Source organism: Sphaeramia orbicularis, chromosome 24 (genome assembly GCF_902148855.1).
Source record: "Sphaeramia orbicularis chromosome 24, fSphaOr1.1, whole genome shotgun sequence".
Lineage (NCBI taxonomy): Eukaryota > Metazoa > Chordata > Actinopteri > Kurtiformes > Apogonidae > Sphaeramia > Sphaeramia orbicularis.
This window is the reverse complement of record NC_043979.1, coordinates 1,945,128-1,962,046: the sequence shown is the minus strand read 5'-3', so window position 1 is coordinate 1,962,046 and position 16,919 is coordinate 1,945,128. Positions and strand designations below refer to the sequence as shown.

General features: G+C 41.3%; 1 protein-coding gene across 2 annotated transcripts; it reads right to left on the bottom strand.

Annotated features, from left to right (window-relative positions):
- Positions 1 to 2,797: 2,797 nt before the first annotated feature.
- cgrrf1 (cell growth regulator with ring finger domain 1) lies at positions 2,798 to 14,968 on the bottom strand. Of its 2 annotated transcripts, XR_003934716.1 has the most exons (7): positions 14,769 to 14,968; positions 10,644 to 10,780; positions 10,383 to 10,560; positions 8,977 to 9,124; positions 7,422 to 7,529; positions 4,095 to 4,682; positions 2,798 to 2,811 (listed from the first exon to the last, which is right to left on the bottom strand). XR_003934716.1 is itself a non-coding variant. In XM_030128065.1 (6 exons), exons 1-6 carry the CDS (start codon positions 14,870 to 14,872, stop codon positions 4,320 to 4,322), a joined length of 1,038 nt encoding a protein of 345 aa, XP_029983925.1. In that variant the 5' UTR covers positions 14,873 to 14,877; the 3' UTR covers positions 3,413 to 4,319. The 2 variants fall into 2 exon arrangements, 1 of the variants encoding a protein (XP_029983925.1); XM_030128065.1 differs by lacking the exon at positions 2,798 to 2,811 and having other exon boundaries at positions 3,413 to 4,682; positions 14,769 to 14,877.
- Positions 14,969 to 16,919: the final 1,951 nt, after the last annotated feature.

The window sequence follows — 16,919 nt, the reverse complement described above, 5'->3', positions numbered from 1 at the left end:
GACGCCATCAGAGCAGCCACGGCGTGTGTGTGTGTGTGTGTGTAGTTCACTGCATTATATCCTACAGACACACACCTGTATAAAACAACCTCCGAAACTAAAAATAAAACTGAAATATCCACACTTCACTGGGATGACTCATGTCTTTTACACTAAAGTACAAACTCACACCTGTCTGTAATACAGGGGTCGAACTCATTTTAGACCACGTTCACACAGCAGGTCTGAAGAATAAGAATTAGGAAAAAAAAATAATACATTTTATTTGTATCGTGCTTTTCATAGAACTCAGACACTTTACATACAGCAGATAAAAAACAGAAACCAAACATTTAAAACATAAAAGGCAGGTATACAAATATAAAAGACATTCAAAGCAATCTTAAATAAGTTTTGATTTAAAGGTGTTGAGGTCGGAGCAGTGTCGGACAGAAGGTGGGAGGGGGTTCCAGAGGTTTGGAGCAGCAACGGAGAAGTCTGAACGCAGAGTTTGGATTTTTGGGTGAAATCTGATTTGTTTGTGTGTTGGTTCATATTCCATGTTAAATGTGACTTCTATTAGTTTTGAGTCTGAACTGAATGTGACCCTGAAGTGACCCACATGCACTAAAGAGGTCCTGAAGTGACCCACATGCACTAAAGAGGTCCTGATGGAATACCAGACCACGCAGACACACACTGGGTCAGATCTACCAAGATCCCAATCTGTGTGTAGTAATGTACTTGGACAATCTAGAATTTTGCATGTGGGGTGTGACCACGGTTTGCAGGTGATTTACTCAGACTGCTTGCGCAAATTACAACACGTGCAAAGTCTTGCAGACCGCCCTGTTTAAATGAGGGTTTTGCGTGCGCTACTGGAGACAATACACTGGAAAAACTGCAGTGGGATAAAGCAGCACTAATGGAACAGAGACTGAATGAACCAGAGGCACAGAAAAGTAATGTTGGAGTTTAGTCATAGAAGGTACTGCATGACTCAGGCATTCATTCATTTTTCATTTTAAAGATATGTGTGTGTGCGCACGTGCGGGTTGAATGGGGGGTTGTATGTGGATAGAAGGACTGTCAGGTGCACATAATTTTGTCACAGTCGCCCTGGGGTCTCAAACTCGCAGCTGCAGTATGTGAATTTGTGGTCCCCCCAGTTGATACCAAAGATTAATGTTAGTGCGACCCATAAGTTTTTCTCACAGGATCTATTTTTTGTGGGGGAATTTATTTAAAAGTAACTATTTATAGCTACTTGTTACGTTCTCCTTCATTAATGTTGATGTTTGGAATTCCGACGCCCGTGAACGCACCTTGCATATGCGCGATTAGTGAAGGAGGACGTGACAAGTAAGTGACATAAACATGTGTCCTGTCCCAGTCATGGCTTTTTCAAAACCTACCATGAAGAGAAAGATTAACGACGAGCACAGAATATTCCAGGAGCAGTGGGAGATGGAATATTTATGAGCTGAGCACAGGAGGACCCCGAAGGGTCTGATATACACAGAAAAAGTGTCTGTGCACAAAGAATACAACAGCAAAGGTCATTATTGAACTGGACATGATGAGCATCTGCAGCACATACTGAGAGTCTCCACTGCTTCCACCCTGAAGACAAATGTGGTTCATCTGTGCAGGAGGAAGAACTGACAGACGTCTGGGAGCAACAAGTAACCAATGGAAGTCTGTTCTGAAGGAACGCTCATGTTTGAAGAAAGGTTCATGTTCAGCAGTAGTGTTTGTGTTCAGTAGTGTTTGTGTTCAGAAGTGTTTTTGTTCAGTAGTGTTTGTGTTCAGAAGTGTTTGTGTTCAGAAGTGTTTGTGTTCAGAAGCGTTTGTGTTCAGAAGCGTTTGTGTTCAGAAGCGTTTGTGTTCAGAAGCGTTTGTGTTCAGTAGTGTTTGTGTTCAGAAGTGTTTGTGTTCAGAAGTGTTTGTGTTCAGAAGCGTTTGTGTTCAGTAGTGTTTGTGTTCAGTAGTGTTTGTGTTCAGAAGTGTTTGTGTTCAGAAGTGTTTGTGTTCAGAAGTGTTTGTGTTCAGTAGTGTTTGTGTTCAGAAGTGTTTGTGTTCAGAAGCGTTTGTGTTCAGAAGCGTTTGTGTTCAGCAGAAGTGTTGTTGTTGTGCAGTACTTGATGCGGCCCAGCCTCACCCAGACTCCACCTCCAGCGGACCCCAGGTAAACTGAGTTTGAGAGCCCTGCTGTAGCTGAATGTCGGTGCGTTCTTTAAATCACAATCATCAGGAGTGGAAAAGAGTCCCGTAAAGTGTGTGTGTGTGTGTGTGTGTGTGTGTGTGTGTGTGTGTGTGTGTGGGGGGGGGGGGGGGGGCATATGTCTCAGTTATTTTTTCTTCCATCATTCCAAAAATGTTCACGAGGGTGAAAAATACATTCTCTGTATCTGGTTTCATCATTTCTGTGTCTCCTAACCACAGCCATGTGTGTGCACTTCCGTATCCAAACCGTCTGCTCCTCCTTTTCAGACGTGTTAAATACAGACTCAGTTCCTATCAGCAAAATTGCTTTCAGGTTTGATAAATCACTTTGCGTGTGCTAAATTAATATATTAACATTTTGTCCTCCCACCACGCACACAACTGTGTGTAAACGCCCCAGATTGCATATTCATTGTGGTAAATGTACTAACTGGATGCATCCACACTATTTTGCACCTTTGAAAGACACAACCCTTATTGTGCGCTGTTAGTAAATCAGTTTGTACATATTTTTACGTGTGCAATGAGTTTGCACACGTTTTAATACACGCAAACCTTTGATAGATCCAGCCCACAGTGTTTACAGAAGTGTCACATGGACTGGACCTGACACATGGATAGACCCAGAGGTCGCGTTAGCTGAAAATATTCTGTCACTGACGGATTTTTTTTTTTAAAATGACGGAAAATTCTGAAGGCTGTCCATCATTTTGACAGATTAAAATACTGAGGGTAATCTACCAAAGAAAGTTTTCACACAACACTGTGAACAGAACCTGCTGCAGGATCGCTGGTCTGTCTGTGAGCAAGGCATCAAACATTCTGTAACAACATCCTACCAGTATAGAACCAACACCTGTATAGAACCAACACCAGTATAGAACCAACACCAGTATAGAACCAACACCAGTATAGAACCAACACCTGTATAGAACCAACACCTGTATAGAACCAACAGCACCACTGTTCACTACTACACTGAACACAACAGCAGTACTGCAGTCACATGACTCACAGTTGGTCCACCTGTAGTAGACCCTGTCCACTTAGTCCACCTGTAGTAGACCCTGTCCACTTAGTCCACCTGTAGTAGACCCTGTCCACATAGTCCACCTGTAGTAGACCCTGTCCACTTAGTCCACCTGTAGTAGACCCTGTCCACTTAGTCCACCTGTAGTAGACCCTGTCCACTTAGTCCACCTGTAGTAGACCCTGTCCACTTAGTCCACCTGTAGTAGACCCTGTCCACATAGTCCACCTGTAGTAGACCCTGTCCAGTCTTATGTCGTCATTTCTCTGACTTCAGCCTAAATTCGATGCTCCTTTAGTTCAAACTGTGCAGACAGCCCAGTTCACTCAGTTCTTTTAAAGCCCAGTAAATGTGACGGCATTGATAAACGCAGTGAAAAAAGAAGAACTGATGTGGTGAAGGATGAAGGACAAGCAAGGAATACTCCAGTTCTTCTTTCATTTGGTGTGTTATACGTACACATGTTCTACCTTCCATGTGTTATTAGATGGCATGTCCATTTGTTTCCAGATCTGTGCTTCACAGAACCTGAACTCTAACCCTCAGTGCATGGGACTGGACAGTGTGTGAACAAACACAAGGAAAGTTTAGAATGTCTGCAGATAACACACCAGTTCAAAGTGGCATATATAATTACGTGAGTTGTGATATCAGGTTGGTTTATCAGCCAGCAGCAACTACAGCTGCTGCATCACTGAGATGTTTTTGAACATTAAATACTACTAAATATGTCTCATTATCATTAAAAAATAAAAAATTTGAAATGACGGATAATAATAATGTTATGATGGAATTTTTACAACCCTGTCCGTCAAAATGACGAACAATAAAAATGTCTAGCGCAACCTCTGAGATGGACCTACCACATGGACAGGTTCTACCACATGGACTGGACGTTCCACATGGACCACATGGACTGGACCTACCACATGGACTGGACCTACCACATGGACCACATGGACTGGACGTTCCACATGGATGACAGTCCAGCTGAATGTCTTCCCTGATCCCTGTGGTTATGGTTTCATATGAGGGCTACCCCTGGGGGTCTGTATGGTGGTCTGTAAGGGGGTCCGTATGGGGGTCAGTGCTGTGCAGCCCCTCCCTCTGACAAAGCGAAGGACTCTATGATGAAGGCCCTGCACATGGGACAGTGTTGGAAGTGGGCCACACAGCTGTGGCACACACAGGCGTGTCTGCAGGGCAGCAGGACTCTGTTCACTGCTGCATTCTGACACACCACACAGTCCCTGCGCCTCCTCTGACTCTGGTCCTGCTCCTCCTGGTCCTGGTCCTGGTCCTCCTCTGACTCCAGTGCTGGACTTGGCTCTTCTTTACTGCCCTCTTCTTGCGGTCCGTCCTCCTTGTTGGCTTTAGTGGGAGGTGTGCTGTGGTCTGGACCTGGGGGGCTGGACTCCCCCCTGCTGTCAGCTGACATGAACAGAGGCTGAAGGAAACAGGAAACAGGATTGAAGAATAATTAGAGAATCAATACAGTCTTGCTCTGAGCTGTTCTAAAATGCCACAGTAACCTCATGTATTCCTCTGCTGATGAAGCTTGTCCCCCAGTAAACACACGGGCACCAGTACCAGTAGATTCAGGGTCAGTTCTGTTCTCTGAAGAAGATGTTGTGGCTACAGAAGCTAGGACCTCGCATTCTAATAGACTAGCGGCATTGTACCCGTGGTTACTTGTACGATAGCACCCTCCTGTGGTGCCACAGCGGCATTGCACCCAAACGCCCATGTTTGCAACATCGGTGGGACATCGATGGATGGGACGGCCACGGGGCGGGGCCAAAACGTGCATTATATAGTAGGATACACGTCTAAAACAACAGTCATGACACTTTGCGTAGCGCATCCCAGCAACAAGACGTGAACTGACGGTTGGCAAGTCACGTCAACAGGTGAGGTCCAATCAGAAGACGGAGTCAGATGACGTTGCGAAGTCCAACCCATTGTTCGGGGTGGAGTCACCCAAGAGGATAACTGTCAAACCACACCTGGAATTCGGGGCTTTTTGCGACTTGAGTTCCGGCGTGAGCCCTTGTCCAGAAAGACCAGCGCTGGCTTTTATATTTCACATGTGACCAGAAAACATTCTTAAACTGAGACCAAGTGCACCCTGAACTCGTCTTTGGAGCCTCCAATCAACGAACACGAATTAGCCTTACAGGCAGTAGGACGGAGCAGAGACCGTCAGAAGGTCATCTACAGTCTTTTACCAAAAATCAATGAGAACGTTTCAGGATATTTAAATTCAAGTGGTCTGGAGGGGAATCCAGACTTCTACCCACTGTCTGGATTATGTTTCTGGGATGGGGGGGGGGGGGGGGGGGGGGGGGGCACCAGGGCTCAGATCCACAGGTGGCTGATGGTCGGTTCCACAGTGGCACATGTGGGTTCTCTCTGATGGCATAAACCACTTTTCACTTCACACTAGTGGACAGTTGGCAAAGAACAGTACTAACTCCAATTTATGCAAATTATCCAACTTTACAACTAATTTATAGACTTTTTTGATTGACCATTGTAGACACTAATGGCAGACTAATCTCAATAAATGCTGTTCTATGTCACGCTAGTTCTTATGGCATTTGTTGTGCTATACCTATGCATTTTCGACCTTTCCCGTGTTGTTCAATGCTATTTGATCATGTGTCAATTTACGCCAAGATCTACGGTCCACATAACTCTAACCGTTAGTGCGTGGTATTTGACGCATCGGTTCAGACTGAACAAGGGGATGATAATGGTGTGAAAATACACACAGAAAGCTTATAATGCGTACAGATAACAGGCCAATTAAAAGTGGTGTGTATATTTACGCGAGTTATGATATCATGTTGCTCATGGAGAAGAAAACATCCTGAACAAATGCACACAACATCATTAGTCTCTTTTCCATTGGACATCTGCGCAAAAATTTTACCAATATTTACTAAATGTCGCAAAAAACAGAAGTGCGTAATGTGAGTTTTTCCATTAAATCGCAAATATGATGATTTGTTTATTATCGCGAGATGACAGGAGAAGTCATTCCATAAACATGGTGACAAACGTAAATATGGTGTTTATTTACAGATATATTCATTATTATTATATATTACCCCTCTATCTCCTACTAAATTCTAAAATCATTGGGTTTCCTGGTGTGTCCACACATACACACACGTTTGTTTTAAAACTCGTCTTCTTCTCTTGTTATAATGTCTGTCATCATCATTTTTTTTAAATCATGTGACTCTAGTTGTGGATAAAGGTCCTTCCATTTCAGTTTATATATATATATATATATATATATATATATATACCAATACCAGGTGTACTTCGCCTGAAAAACAGCCTCTTGCCAGCGAAAACACTTTTCATCTAAAAATCAGAGTTTTGGTGAAATTGTCATTTTTCCATTAGGCAAATTTTTATGCGCAAGTTCTATTCATGTAATTTGAGGGTCAATGGAAAAAAGACAATAGTGTTGTGTTGCTTCTGAACTGTCTGATAGTAAAGTGTCATTCTGCCTGTATACCTCTGACCTGGTGAGAGCTGCGGAGCACGTCTGTGACTGCTGTCTGCCCTGCATCCAAGACCTGCACACCCGCAGGAGCAGGAAAAAAGCCCAGAACATCATGGATGATCCCACCCACCCTGCACATGGACTTTTTACCCTTCTCCCATCAGGCAGGAGACTACGGCACATCCAAGCCCGGACCACCAGACTCCCAAACAGTTTTTATCCAGAGGCGGTTAGAATGATGAACTCCTGCTGAACTCTGAGCCCAGAATGCACTTTTAAATTGGCACTTTACTGCTGTGCACTTTATAGATAAAACTTTTTTTTTAGTTATTTATAAGTAATTTTAGGGGGGGTGTTATTGTTATTGTTTATATCAGTATTTTATTATTTTTATTATTTTATCAGTAATTTATACTGTTTTTACTAAATGCTGCTGACAGTCGGGGACCTGAGTACAATATTTCGTTTGTGTATTTTTATATGCTGAAATGACAAATAAACTTGAATCTGAATCTGAGATGTGTTTATGTGTGACCCTACCTCAGCAGATATAGTTAAACTGACCACAGTCTAATCTGTGACCAGTGGACAGACTGAAGCTGACACAGGTTTAACTGGAACCAGTACAGACTGGAGTGGTGGTGATGGAACAGGAATGGTGCTGACCTTCAGCTCGTACATGCTGCCCTGTGCAGTGAGGAGGTACTGGAAGAGGACACGAGCAGACAGAGGGTACGACTGGTCAGGGACATGGACGACGGTCACACTGGACACCTGAAAAAAGACAAAAAAAACATACACACCTGGGGTCAGCCTGAAAAACCAAACCAACCACTTCTAGTCCTCATACCCTATCTGCTCCAGGTCCTTCTAGTCCTCATAGCCTATCTGCTCCAGGTCCTTCTAGTCCTCTTACCCTATCTGCTCCAGGTCCTTCTAGTCCTCATAGCCTATCTGCTCCAGGTCCTTCTAGTCCTCATAGCCTATCTGCTCCAGGTCCTTCTAGTCCTCATACCCTATCTGCTCCAGGTCCTTCTAGTCCTCATACCCTATCTGCTCCAGGTCCTTCTAGTCCTCATAGCCTATCTGCTCCAGGTCCTTCTAGTCCTCATACCCTATCTGCTCCAGGTCCTTCTAGTCCTCATACCCTATCTGCTCCAGGTCCTTCTAGTCCTCATAGCCTATCTGCTCCAGGTCCTTCTAGTCCTCATAGCCTATCTGCTCCAGGTCCTTCTAGTCCTCATAGCCTATCTGCTCCAGGTCCTTCTAGTCCTCATACCCTATCTGCTCCAGGTCCTTCTAGTCCTCATACCCTATCTGCTCCAGGTCCTTCTAGTCCTCATAGCCTATCTGCTCCAGGTCCTTCTAGTCCTCATAGCCTATCTGCTCCAGGTCCTTCTAGTCCTCATACCCTATCTGCTCCAGGTCCTTCTAGTCCTCATAGCCTATCTGCTCCAGGTCCTTCTAGTCCTCATAGCCTATCTGCTCCAGGTCCTTCTAGTCCTCATAGCCTATCTGCTCCAGGTCCTTCTAGTCCTCATAGCCTATCTGCTCCAGGTCCTTCTAGTCCTCATACCCTATCTGCTCCAGGTCCTTCTAGTCCTCATACCCTATCTGCTCCAGGTCCTTCTAGTCCTCATACCCTATCTGCTCCAGGTCCTTCTAGTCCTCATAGCCTATCTGCTCCAGGTCCTTCTAGTCCTCATAGCCTATCTGCTCCAGGTCCTTCTAGTCCTCATACCCTATCTGCTCCAGGTCCTTCTAGTCCTCATAGCCTATCTGCTCCAGGTCCTTCTAGTCCTCATAGCCTATCTGCTCCAGGTCCTTCTAGTCCTCATAGCCTATCTGCTCCAGGTCCTTCTAGTCCTCATACCCTATCTGCTCCAGGTCCTTCTAGTCCTCATACCCTATCTGCTCCAGGTCCTTCTAGTCCTCATAGCCTATCTGCTCCAGGTCCTTCTAGTCCTCATAGCCTATCTGCTCCAGGTCCTTCTAGTCCTCATAGCCTATCTGCTCCAGGTCCTTCTAGTCCTCATAGCCTATCTGCTCCAGGTCCTTCTAGTCCTCATACCCTATCTGCTCCAGGTCCTTCTAGTCCTCATACCCTATCTGCTCCAGGTCCTTCTAGTCCTCATACTAAACCAGTCCATCTCCCTACACACCCTGTGACCCTTTCTTTCTGAACATCCCATCATCTCAGTCTGCTGTGTGATGGACTCACTATGTTGAAGTTGTCTCTGGTTTGTTCGTCTGTCAGTGTCAGTAATGCCACCAGTGGGTACCGGTCCCTCGGCAACGGGCCGAAGTGTGTGACGCCCTGGTCTGGGGGGATCTGAGTGCTGCGCTCCTCTTGGTCATCTGTGTTGATTCTGACAGAAGGTGGTCAAAGAACCAAAACAGCAGTTTAGAACACACAGAAACAGATAGGAACGTCTGGTTCAGTTCACACAGAACCTTTAGTCCTGTTTTCTTTATTTCAGCTTTCAGAATCAGTTGTGCTGAAAAACAAAGAGTAGAAACTAAAGAGCAGAAACACAGAACTGCTGTGACGTGTGGAAACACTGCTGCTGACTGAACCCATATGTTTTGGTCATGCCCAGGCCTGACATCGTATTGGTCTGCGATCTTTAGAACACTGTCAGAAGAAAGTAGTATCACTGTCCAACCCAGTGCAGTAATGGCTATATTTGGCATCAGATTTAGGACCACATATGAAAGTGGTCCAGGTCAGATTTAGGACCGCATATGAAAGTGGTCTGGGTCAGATTAGTGCTGTTTAAACTGTCTTTAACAGATCAGATACATGTCACATATGGCCAAAAAAATCAGATTTGGACCACATTTATCTTCAGTCTGAACAGAGCCTAACACTGAGATCATTATCTGATTTCTGGAGTTATCAGATTATTAGTGATCGTGTAAATGGTATACATGGTACCTTCACTTATGAGTTTGATTTGTTGTGTGGCTGAGCTGTAATTCAATTTGCTGAGCCTTAGGCCCCATTCAGACTGCAGGTAAATGTGGCCCAAATCCGATTTTTTTGCCCATATGTGACCTGTATCCAATGTGTTACAGACGGTTTGAACAGCACTAATCTGACCCAGACCACTTTCATATGTGGTCCTAAATCTGACCCAGACCACTTTCATACGTGATCCTAAATCTGACCCAGACCACTTTCATATGCGGTCCTAAATGTGATATGTATCTGATATTTTGCAATGTGACGTCAGTCTGAACATCCAGGTCGCATTTATTTGACCTTTACGTCATTGAAACGCGGCAAACGTAATAATTTTGTGTCCCATGAGCGTTAATTCTGTAAACACAGTGTGTGTCTGCGTGGTCCCGTATTCCATCAGGACTTCTTTAGTGCATGTGGGTCACTTCAGGACCTCTTTAGTGCATGTGGGTCACTTCAAGGTCACAATCAGTTCAGACTCAAAACCAAGAGAAGTTGCATTTAATGTGGAATATGAACAAACACACAAAAAAATCAGATTTCACCAAAAAATCTGAACTGTGCGTTAACACCTGTTGTGTGAACGCAGCCGTAGACTTGTCCCGACCTCCGTGGTTCAACTAGACCCAGTGTTCCTCTGCTGTTTCTGTTCTAAAGGATACTGGAAGCTCTGGCTGTAGCAGTAGCGATGGCGTAGGGCGTCCTGGAAGCGTTGGGGGGTGTCGAGTCTTGGGCCGTGCTGGTGGGCCTGCAGCGCCCCCTGCAGAGCCGCCACCTCACAGCCCCAGAAACAGGTGAGGACGCAGGGCTCCAGGCAGCAGGGCCGCACAGATACGCCACCTGCAGGTCACACAGTTGAACTGCTGTTAGACTGACTCCAGTATGTGGGCCGGTCACACATGCAGTGGGTCAGCGGTTCTTACTGGTCACAGATGCCGGTCCGGAGCCCACCTCCAGGGCAAAAGGGTTGGTCACCTGAACCATCTGCTTTTCAGGAGTTGGAAGGACAGACTCTGTTTCATCAGAGTTGCGTAAGATCACTGGAACGTCAAAGCCGAACCTGCAGGATATAAAGCTGAGTCAATGTCAAAAATACTAATGCTGCCTTCACGCACTATGGGAATTATGGTAAATACTAGTTATGAACTGGTAAACTGCACATGAGCGCCCCCTCATGTTGTATTTTCCACTGAGGAACTGAGACAGAATGTTGGTCCATGAAATAAAAATAACCTTTGACTTTTTCAATATGGCAGAAAGCAACGAAGGATTCATATGAAACATGCTTTAAGAACCGTTTTGCTGCTGTTAGCTGAGGATTTTACAATTTATAAAAATATATAACAACAACAACAACAGTATAAAAGTATATATAAAAATATCTATAGAAATCAACGGCAAACCAGTCCAATGACATCTATAAATAACATGTCACTGCAGTCTTCAACACATTTGGATCCAACTTATACCAACTGAAGATGGAACTACCATCCTGTACAACTGAAACAAATATTTATGTTTGTGATGGTTCCAGTGTAGAAAAGTCAACATATAGACATGTTCTGCCTTTTTGTCCTCATCTCTTCTGTTGTTTGTGTTGATCCTGTGTCATGTCCGTCACAATAAGCGTCCGTGTGAAACACAACAGTGGAACCAATGTTTAACAGCAGAGAAATGAAGGAAACGAAGCTTCGTATCAGGGAAACTGCAATCAAATTGATTTTTTTCATCAATTTTAGTTAAGTCAATTAATCATTTCAGTTCTACAGCTTTTTCAAACAATCCCAGTTTTATTTTAGATGCTTACATACAGTGCTGTGAAAAAGTATTTGCCCCTTTCTGATTTCTTACATTTTTGCATATTTGTCTGAATTAAATGTTTCAGATCATCAAACAAATTAGAATATTGAACAATAATGACTTAAGTAAATAATGAGCTAAAAACTGCAGTTTTTAAATGATGATTTCATTTATTTAGGGAAAAAAACATATGTAAACCTACCTAGCCCTGTGTGGAAAAGTAACTGTCCCCTAAACCTAAAAGCTGGTTGTTCCACCATTGGCAACAACAACTGCCACCCATGGTTTACCAGAACTGGCACTGAGCCGTACACATCACTGTGGCCCACTTTCCTTTAAAGAATCCTTTTAATTAAGCCACACTGGACGGTTTTGAGTATGAACGGCCTGTTTAAGATCACAGCATCTCAATCAGATTTAAGTCTGGACTTTGACCAGGTCACTCCAAAACCTTCAGTTAGTTTTTTTAAGCCATTCAGATGTAGGGGTGTTTGAAAATATCGGTTCTGCAATATATCGCAATATTTCATTTCACAATATTGTATCGATATTAAAAAGTACTGTATCAATATTTTTAGGTATTTATTCAAATGCAGATATTGTGGAGGTTCATTTTTGGGTTTTTTTATTGTTTAAATCTTATTTTTATTATGATGACGGAAGCTAGCTGATCACAAACATGAACTGTAAACTTTTAATTTGAAAAACTGAACATCAGATGGATTTTATTTTGTGGTCAGTAACACTGATTTATTAAATAATGATTATTTGACGAATCCTAAAAGCACTTTTTACTGTCTGAGAGACAGATGGTAGTTCCTTTCTTGGGATCGCACAAAAATACTGTTCTGATGTTAGTTCTGAACTAACAGAATAAGAACATTTGAACAGGATCTTGAACTTTAATGTCTGTAAAACAGAATTTAAGTTTTAACACAGGAAAATTTTGTGATGTAGCATTAGATCCTGTTGTGATCATATAGAAATAAAAATTTAAAAAAAAGTATTTGTGCATATTTTGGGTGTAATTCAATTCTTCCAGGAAAAAATCATTTTAAAAAAAGAAACAAACAAAAAATTGCCTTTTTAACAGTATTGTGATGTATCATGATATATCATGATATATCGTATTGTGATCTTAATATTGTGATTTGTATTGTATCACCAGATTCTTGCCAATACACACCCCTACACATGAATATAAAAAATTAAACATATGGATCTGCATGTTGCCCAGAGGGGGGAGCTGTTGCTAGTTTGATTCCCAGCCCCCACTGTTGTGAAACGTGTGAATGATAGAAACTGCAAATTGCTTCGGGTGCCAACAAGAGATAAAAGCACTATATAAATGCAGTTCATTTCAAAATGTTACCCTAGAAATGCTTCTGAACAACATTATTCTCCATTTAACATTAGTATCTCAGTTTATACTGATAGAACCTGCAGCTGAGTCTCTGCATCGTTTACTGCTGCACTCGGACTGAGTTTGAATGAGCTGTTTATTTGCAGATCAATGCTACCAGCAGCACACATGCACTTCCTGAAGAGTACTGTCAGGTGGTTATGGACTTTAAAAGCATCCAGACTAAGAGGCTAGGGTCAGTAAGATCATTTTACACCACTACTTAATCCTGCAGCACAGACTGAGACACACTAAGTCAGCATGTCTTTAAGTCACATTGAACAATGATGTATAATCTGACCATGTGATTACTCTGTTTGCTTCATTTCCTTTTTCGATATGACACCCAGAGTGAATATTAACGACAGTGACCAGATGATGTGTCACTGTGTGTGAATGTGAAACATTTTTATCACCTCCATCTCTACACCTCTCTATAGACAGATTTGAGTTAACATAAGAACGATATCATTGCCTATTCTCTAAACTTTGTGCCACCACTGTAGAGAGTTTAGGGCCAGATCCAGACAATGTGAACTTCAGTGTCAAAAGTTTAAGTTTCTCCTATCATTTATCAAACAGGCTCATTTTTTAGCTTAAGAACAGTATTTTATGAAACTGTTTACAAGATTTCAGTATCACTTGTAGGAGAAAAAGTTATAAAGATATAATTAATATACTAGAAGCACTCAGAGAGTGCAGACCTCTGCCAAGGCTGATCAGTGGGCCCCCGAGGCCCCCCACCCCGATCACCACCAAAATTTAATCATTTGTTCCTTGTGCCAGAATCAACATTTACTGAAATTTTCATCCAAATCCGTCCAGAACTTTTTGAGTTATCTTGCACACGGACAGACAAATAGACAAACCAACACCGGCAAAAACATAACTTCCTTGGGGGAGGTAAAAATGAAAGCTAAAAAGGACTAAAATATATAAATGCACTATTAACTTTAATAGACTCATATATGTAAATGCACTATTAACTTTAATAATAATATTTGCTCAGACTCATATATGTAAATGCACTATTAACTTTAATAACAATATTTGTTCTTGTATCAGTGATATTTTCAGTCTGTGAATCTGTTGAACTAATTATTCAACAGTATATTAATATTCAAAGGTTCTGTCCAATCCAATGGGCTCTATGCACAGCTCCACTACTTCCTGAACTTCAGGTGGCTCCTTTATTTCCTGTCTTTCATTATTGGACACACTGATTAATCCAGGTGTGTCTGCTGCTTCTTGTTGCAACTTCTGATTAATTAGGCACACCTGGATTAATCAGTGTATCCAATAATGAAAGACAGGAAATAAAGGACCCACCTGAAGTTCAGGAAGTAGAGGGGCTGTGCATAGAGTCCATTATTAGTCAGATATGCTCTGCAGTCTCCTGTAGGTTTGGGAAGCGAAACGTCCAGACTGCAGGTGGCGGACCGCCTGGCAGCCTGCCCTACTGACATAAACACACAGTCCTCCGTTGTGGACATCGATAAGATGTGCAGGGAAGAATGTTCATATGTTTATAAGTTATGAGATATTTGCAACACCCACATAAAGTCCAACATGTTCCTCAGAGGCAGAGCTACATGCGCACACTGTCCTGTGGACTATTTACAACCTGTCGGAACTTGTGACAGTTTCACTCTCCAGTTCGCATTACCACCGTATGTTAGTTACATTACACAGTAAAGTAATAAGGACACGTTACCGGAGTCTGTAAGTTTCTTTCAAAGTGAGCACCGAGTGCAAGTGTCGCCTCTAAATGAATGTGTCAAACTACTGCTAGCTGGTGTTGTTAGCTTAAAGGCTACATAAGCTAACTGTACAGAGCATCACTTACCATCCCAGCACCATGGCGGCGGTAACAACGAAACACAAAGAAACCACACTGACGTAAAACAGCGGAGAGTACTCGTACAACATTACTAGGAAAACCGCTGCCATTTCCAATTATTTCTGTAACCGAATACGCCACTTTATTACAAAGTACTCAGATAAATATTCTTAGTGGTGACCATAACAGGATGTTCCGAGCTTCAACTACGGCAGCCGATAAGGTACAAACACATACGACATTATTACAGCGATTTAATGATTTAATCCAAATTAACAGCATTTACCCGTATATTAGATAATAGTCATTTTATTTATTTTAAACATATGACTGCAAAAATATTGAGTAAATTAATTTCATTAATTATGTTGAACGTAATAAAATACGTAAGCAGGATGTACATTTAGCTTTAAAACCTACAAAATAAAAGTCACTCTAATCAAACAGGCTCCAGAAAAAACTGCTGCAAAACATGAGAAGAAAGGCCACATGTTTTTATGTGCAGTGTTAGAACCAAAGCTTGTAAAATCCCTAATAAAACAAGCCGGAAAATCTATAATATTATATAACATTTCTTACCCCTTACTATCTTACAGGAACTCAGTTTCACACGTATTCTCTACGGATCCTATAATACACCCAATACCACCCAAATATATAAAATACACCATTAACCCAAAAGCCAAAGACATTCACTTTAAAAATATTACATAGTGTGGATCCATCTGGGGAACTGATGCGTCAGCGATTTGGTTTTGAAAACAACCAGTGTGTGTTTATCATATTCAGACTTCAGATTTGTATGTTTTCAGTGTAAATGTTCTGAAACTGTGGTTTGATGTACAGGACCAGTTCAGTCTTCTCTGGTGAAGACCTCATACTTGGACTGATTACAGACAATAAGGAAAAGGACTTCCTGATAAAACAATATTCCCATTCTTGCTAAATTCCATATACACAAATGTGAATATTCAAAAACAAACCCCAGATTTTACATTCTTCATATTGAGTTTCTTAATTTCTTAAAATCCCTGAATATTTTAAAAAAGAAAAATGCCCGCAAACTTTTTTAATATTATTGGAAAAATATGAAAAAAAAAGCCCTAGCCTCTGTTTAACCTTCTGTTATAATATTGTTTTGTTTGTTTTGTTTTGTTTTTTATCCCTCCTATGCCCTTTGCACCTCTTCCTGTTTTGATTTCCATAATAATTTATCCCATGAATGGTTTGTACATTAAACTTGATGAATTAAAAAAACATACAGAGCTTTCTTTCTTTCTTTCTTTCTTTTTTTTTAATCCTTCAACTTTATTCATCAAAATCTGGACATACATTCTGAAGAATTACAAAAAACTCTTTTTTCCCAGACTGAGCATTGATATCAACCTCATGCTGAAACAGTATTTGCAAAGAACATTATGAAAAAAAAAAGAAAAAGAAAATAAATAACAACAATAAAAGAAAGAGGTCTATTCAAGTATCAATACCTTTCGATTTTCACACACAGTCAAGGCTTGTTTGGTTTTTACATGTTTCAGTGTTTTTGTTTTTGTTTTTTTTAAGTTTGTTATTTCATTTATATAATACAAATCTCTGTATAAAATCTATATATATAAATCACTTCTTAAAACACATTTTTATAGACTTGCTTTTATGTGATACCTGTCCCTTTTTAATTTTAAATTTGAATTTTATCCTGTTGATTATTAATTTATATTCTCATGCATGATATTGTTTTTATCTCATTTCTTCATTTTTTCATTGATTTGACAGCATCATGTTACGTTCTCCCTGCCCTCTTTGCTCCGATTCACTTCATTTATTCGAAGTGTCATGTTTTTGCATTTGTTGTCCACATCTCTTTTATTGTGTTGCTTTTGTTTTAGTGTCTTTACTTGCATCTTGTATCCTGCTGTTGTGCTCTCTGCTTTGTCTGTCAAAGCACTTTGTAGACTTTGTTTTCAAAGGTGCTATAGAAATAAAGCTATCATTGTTATTATTATTATTATTATTATTATTATTATAAATTGAGAACACTGGGTGGCTCTTCAAAAATCTGCATCTGTGGATAAATTGTTTAGTAAGAATAAAGTGTTGTACGTAATTTCTTGTTTTTTTTGTTTTCCATTATAATTCCTTTTACAAACAGAACTCATA

Bases quoted from the DNA above. Each gene is read 5' to 3' on its own strand.
- cgrrf1 (XM_030128065.1), bottom strand. From the start codon at position 14,872: ATGGCAGCGGTTTTCCTAGTAATGTTGTACGAGTACTCTCCGCTGTTT. The intron at 9,125-10,382 runs GTATCCTTTAGA...ACCTTCTGTCAG, and splicing joins TGCTACAGCCAGAGCTTCCA to AATCAACACAGATGACCAAG. The intron at 7,530-8,976 runs GTGAGTCCATCA...GTCTTTTTTCAG, and splicing joins CCAGAGACAACTTCAACATA to GTGTCCAGTGTGACCGTCGT.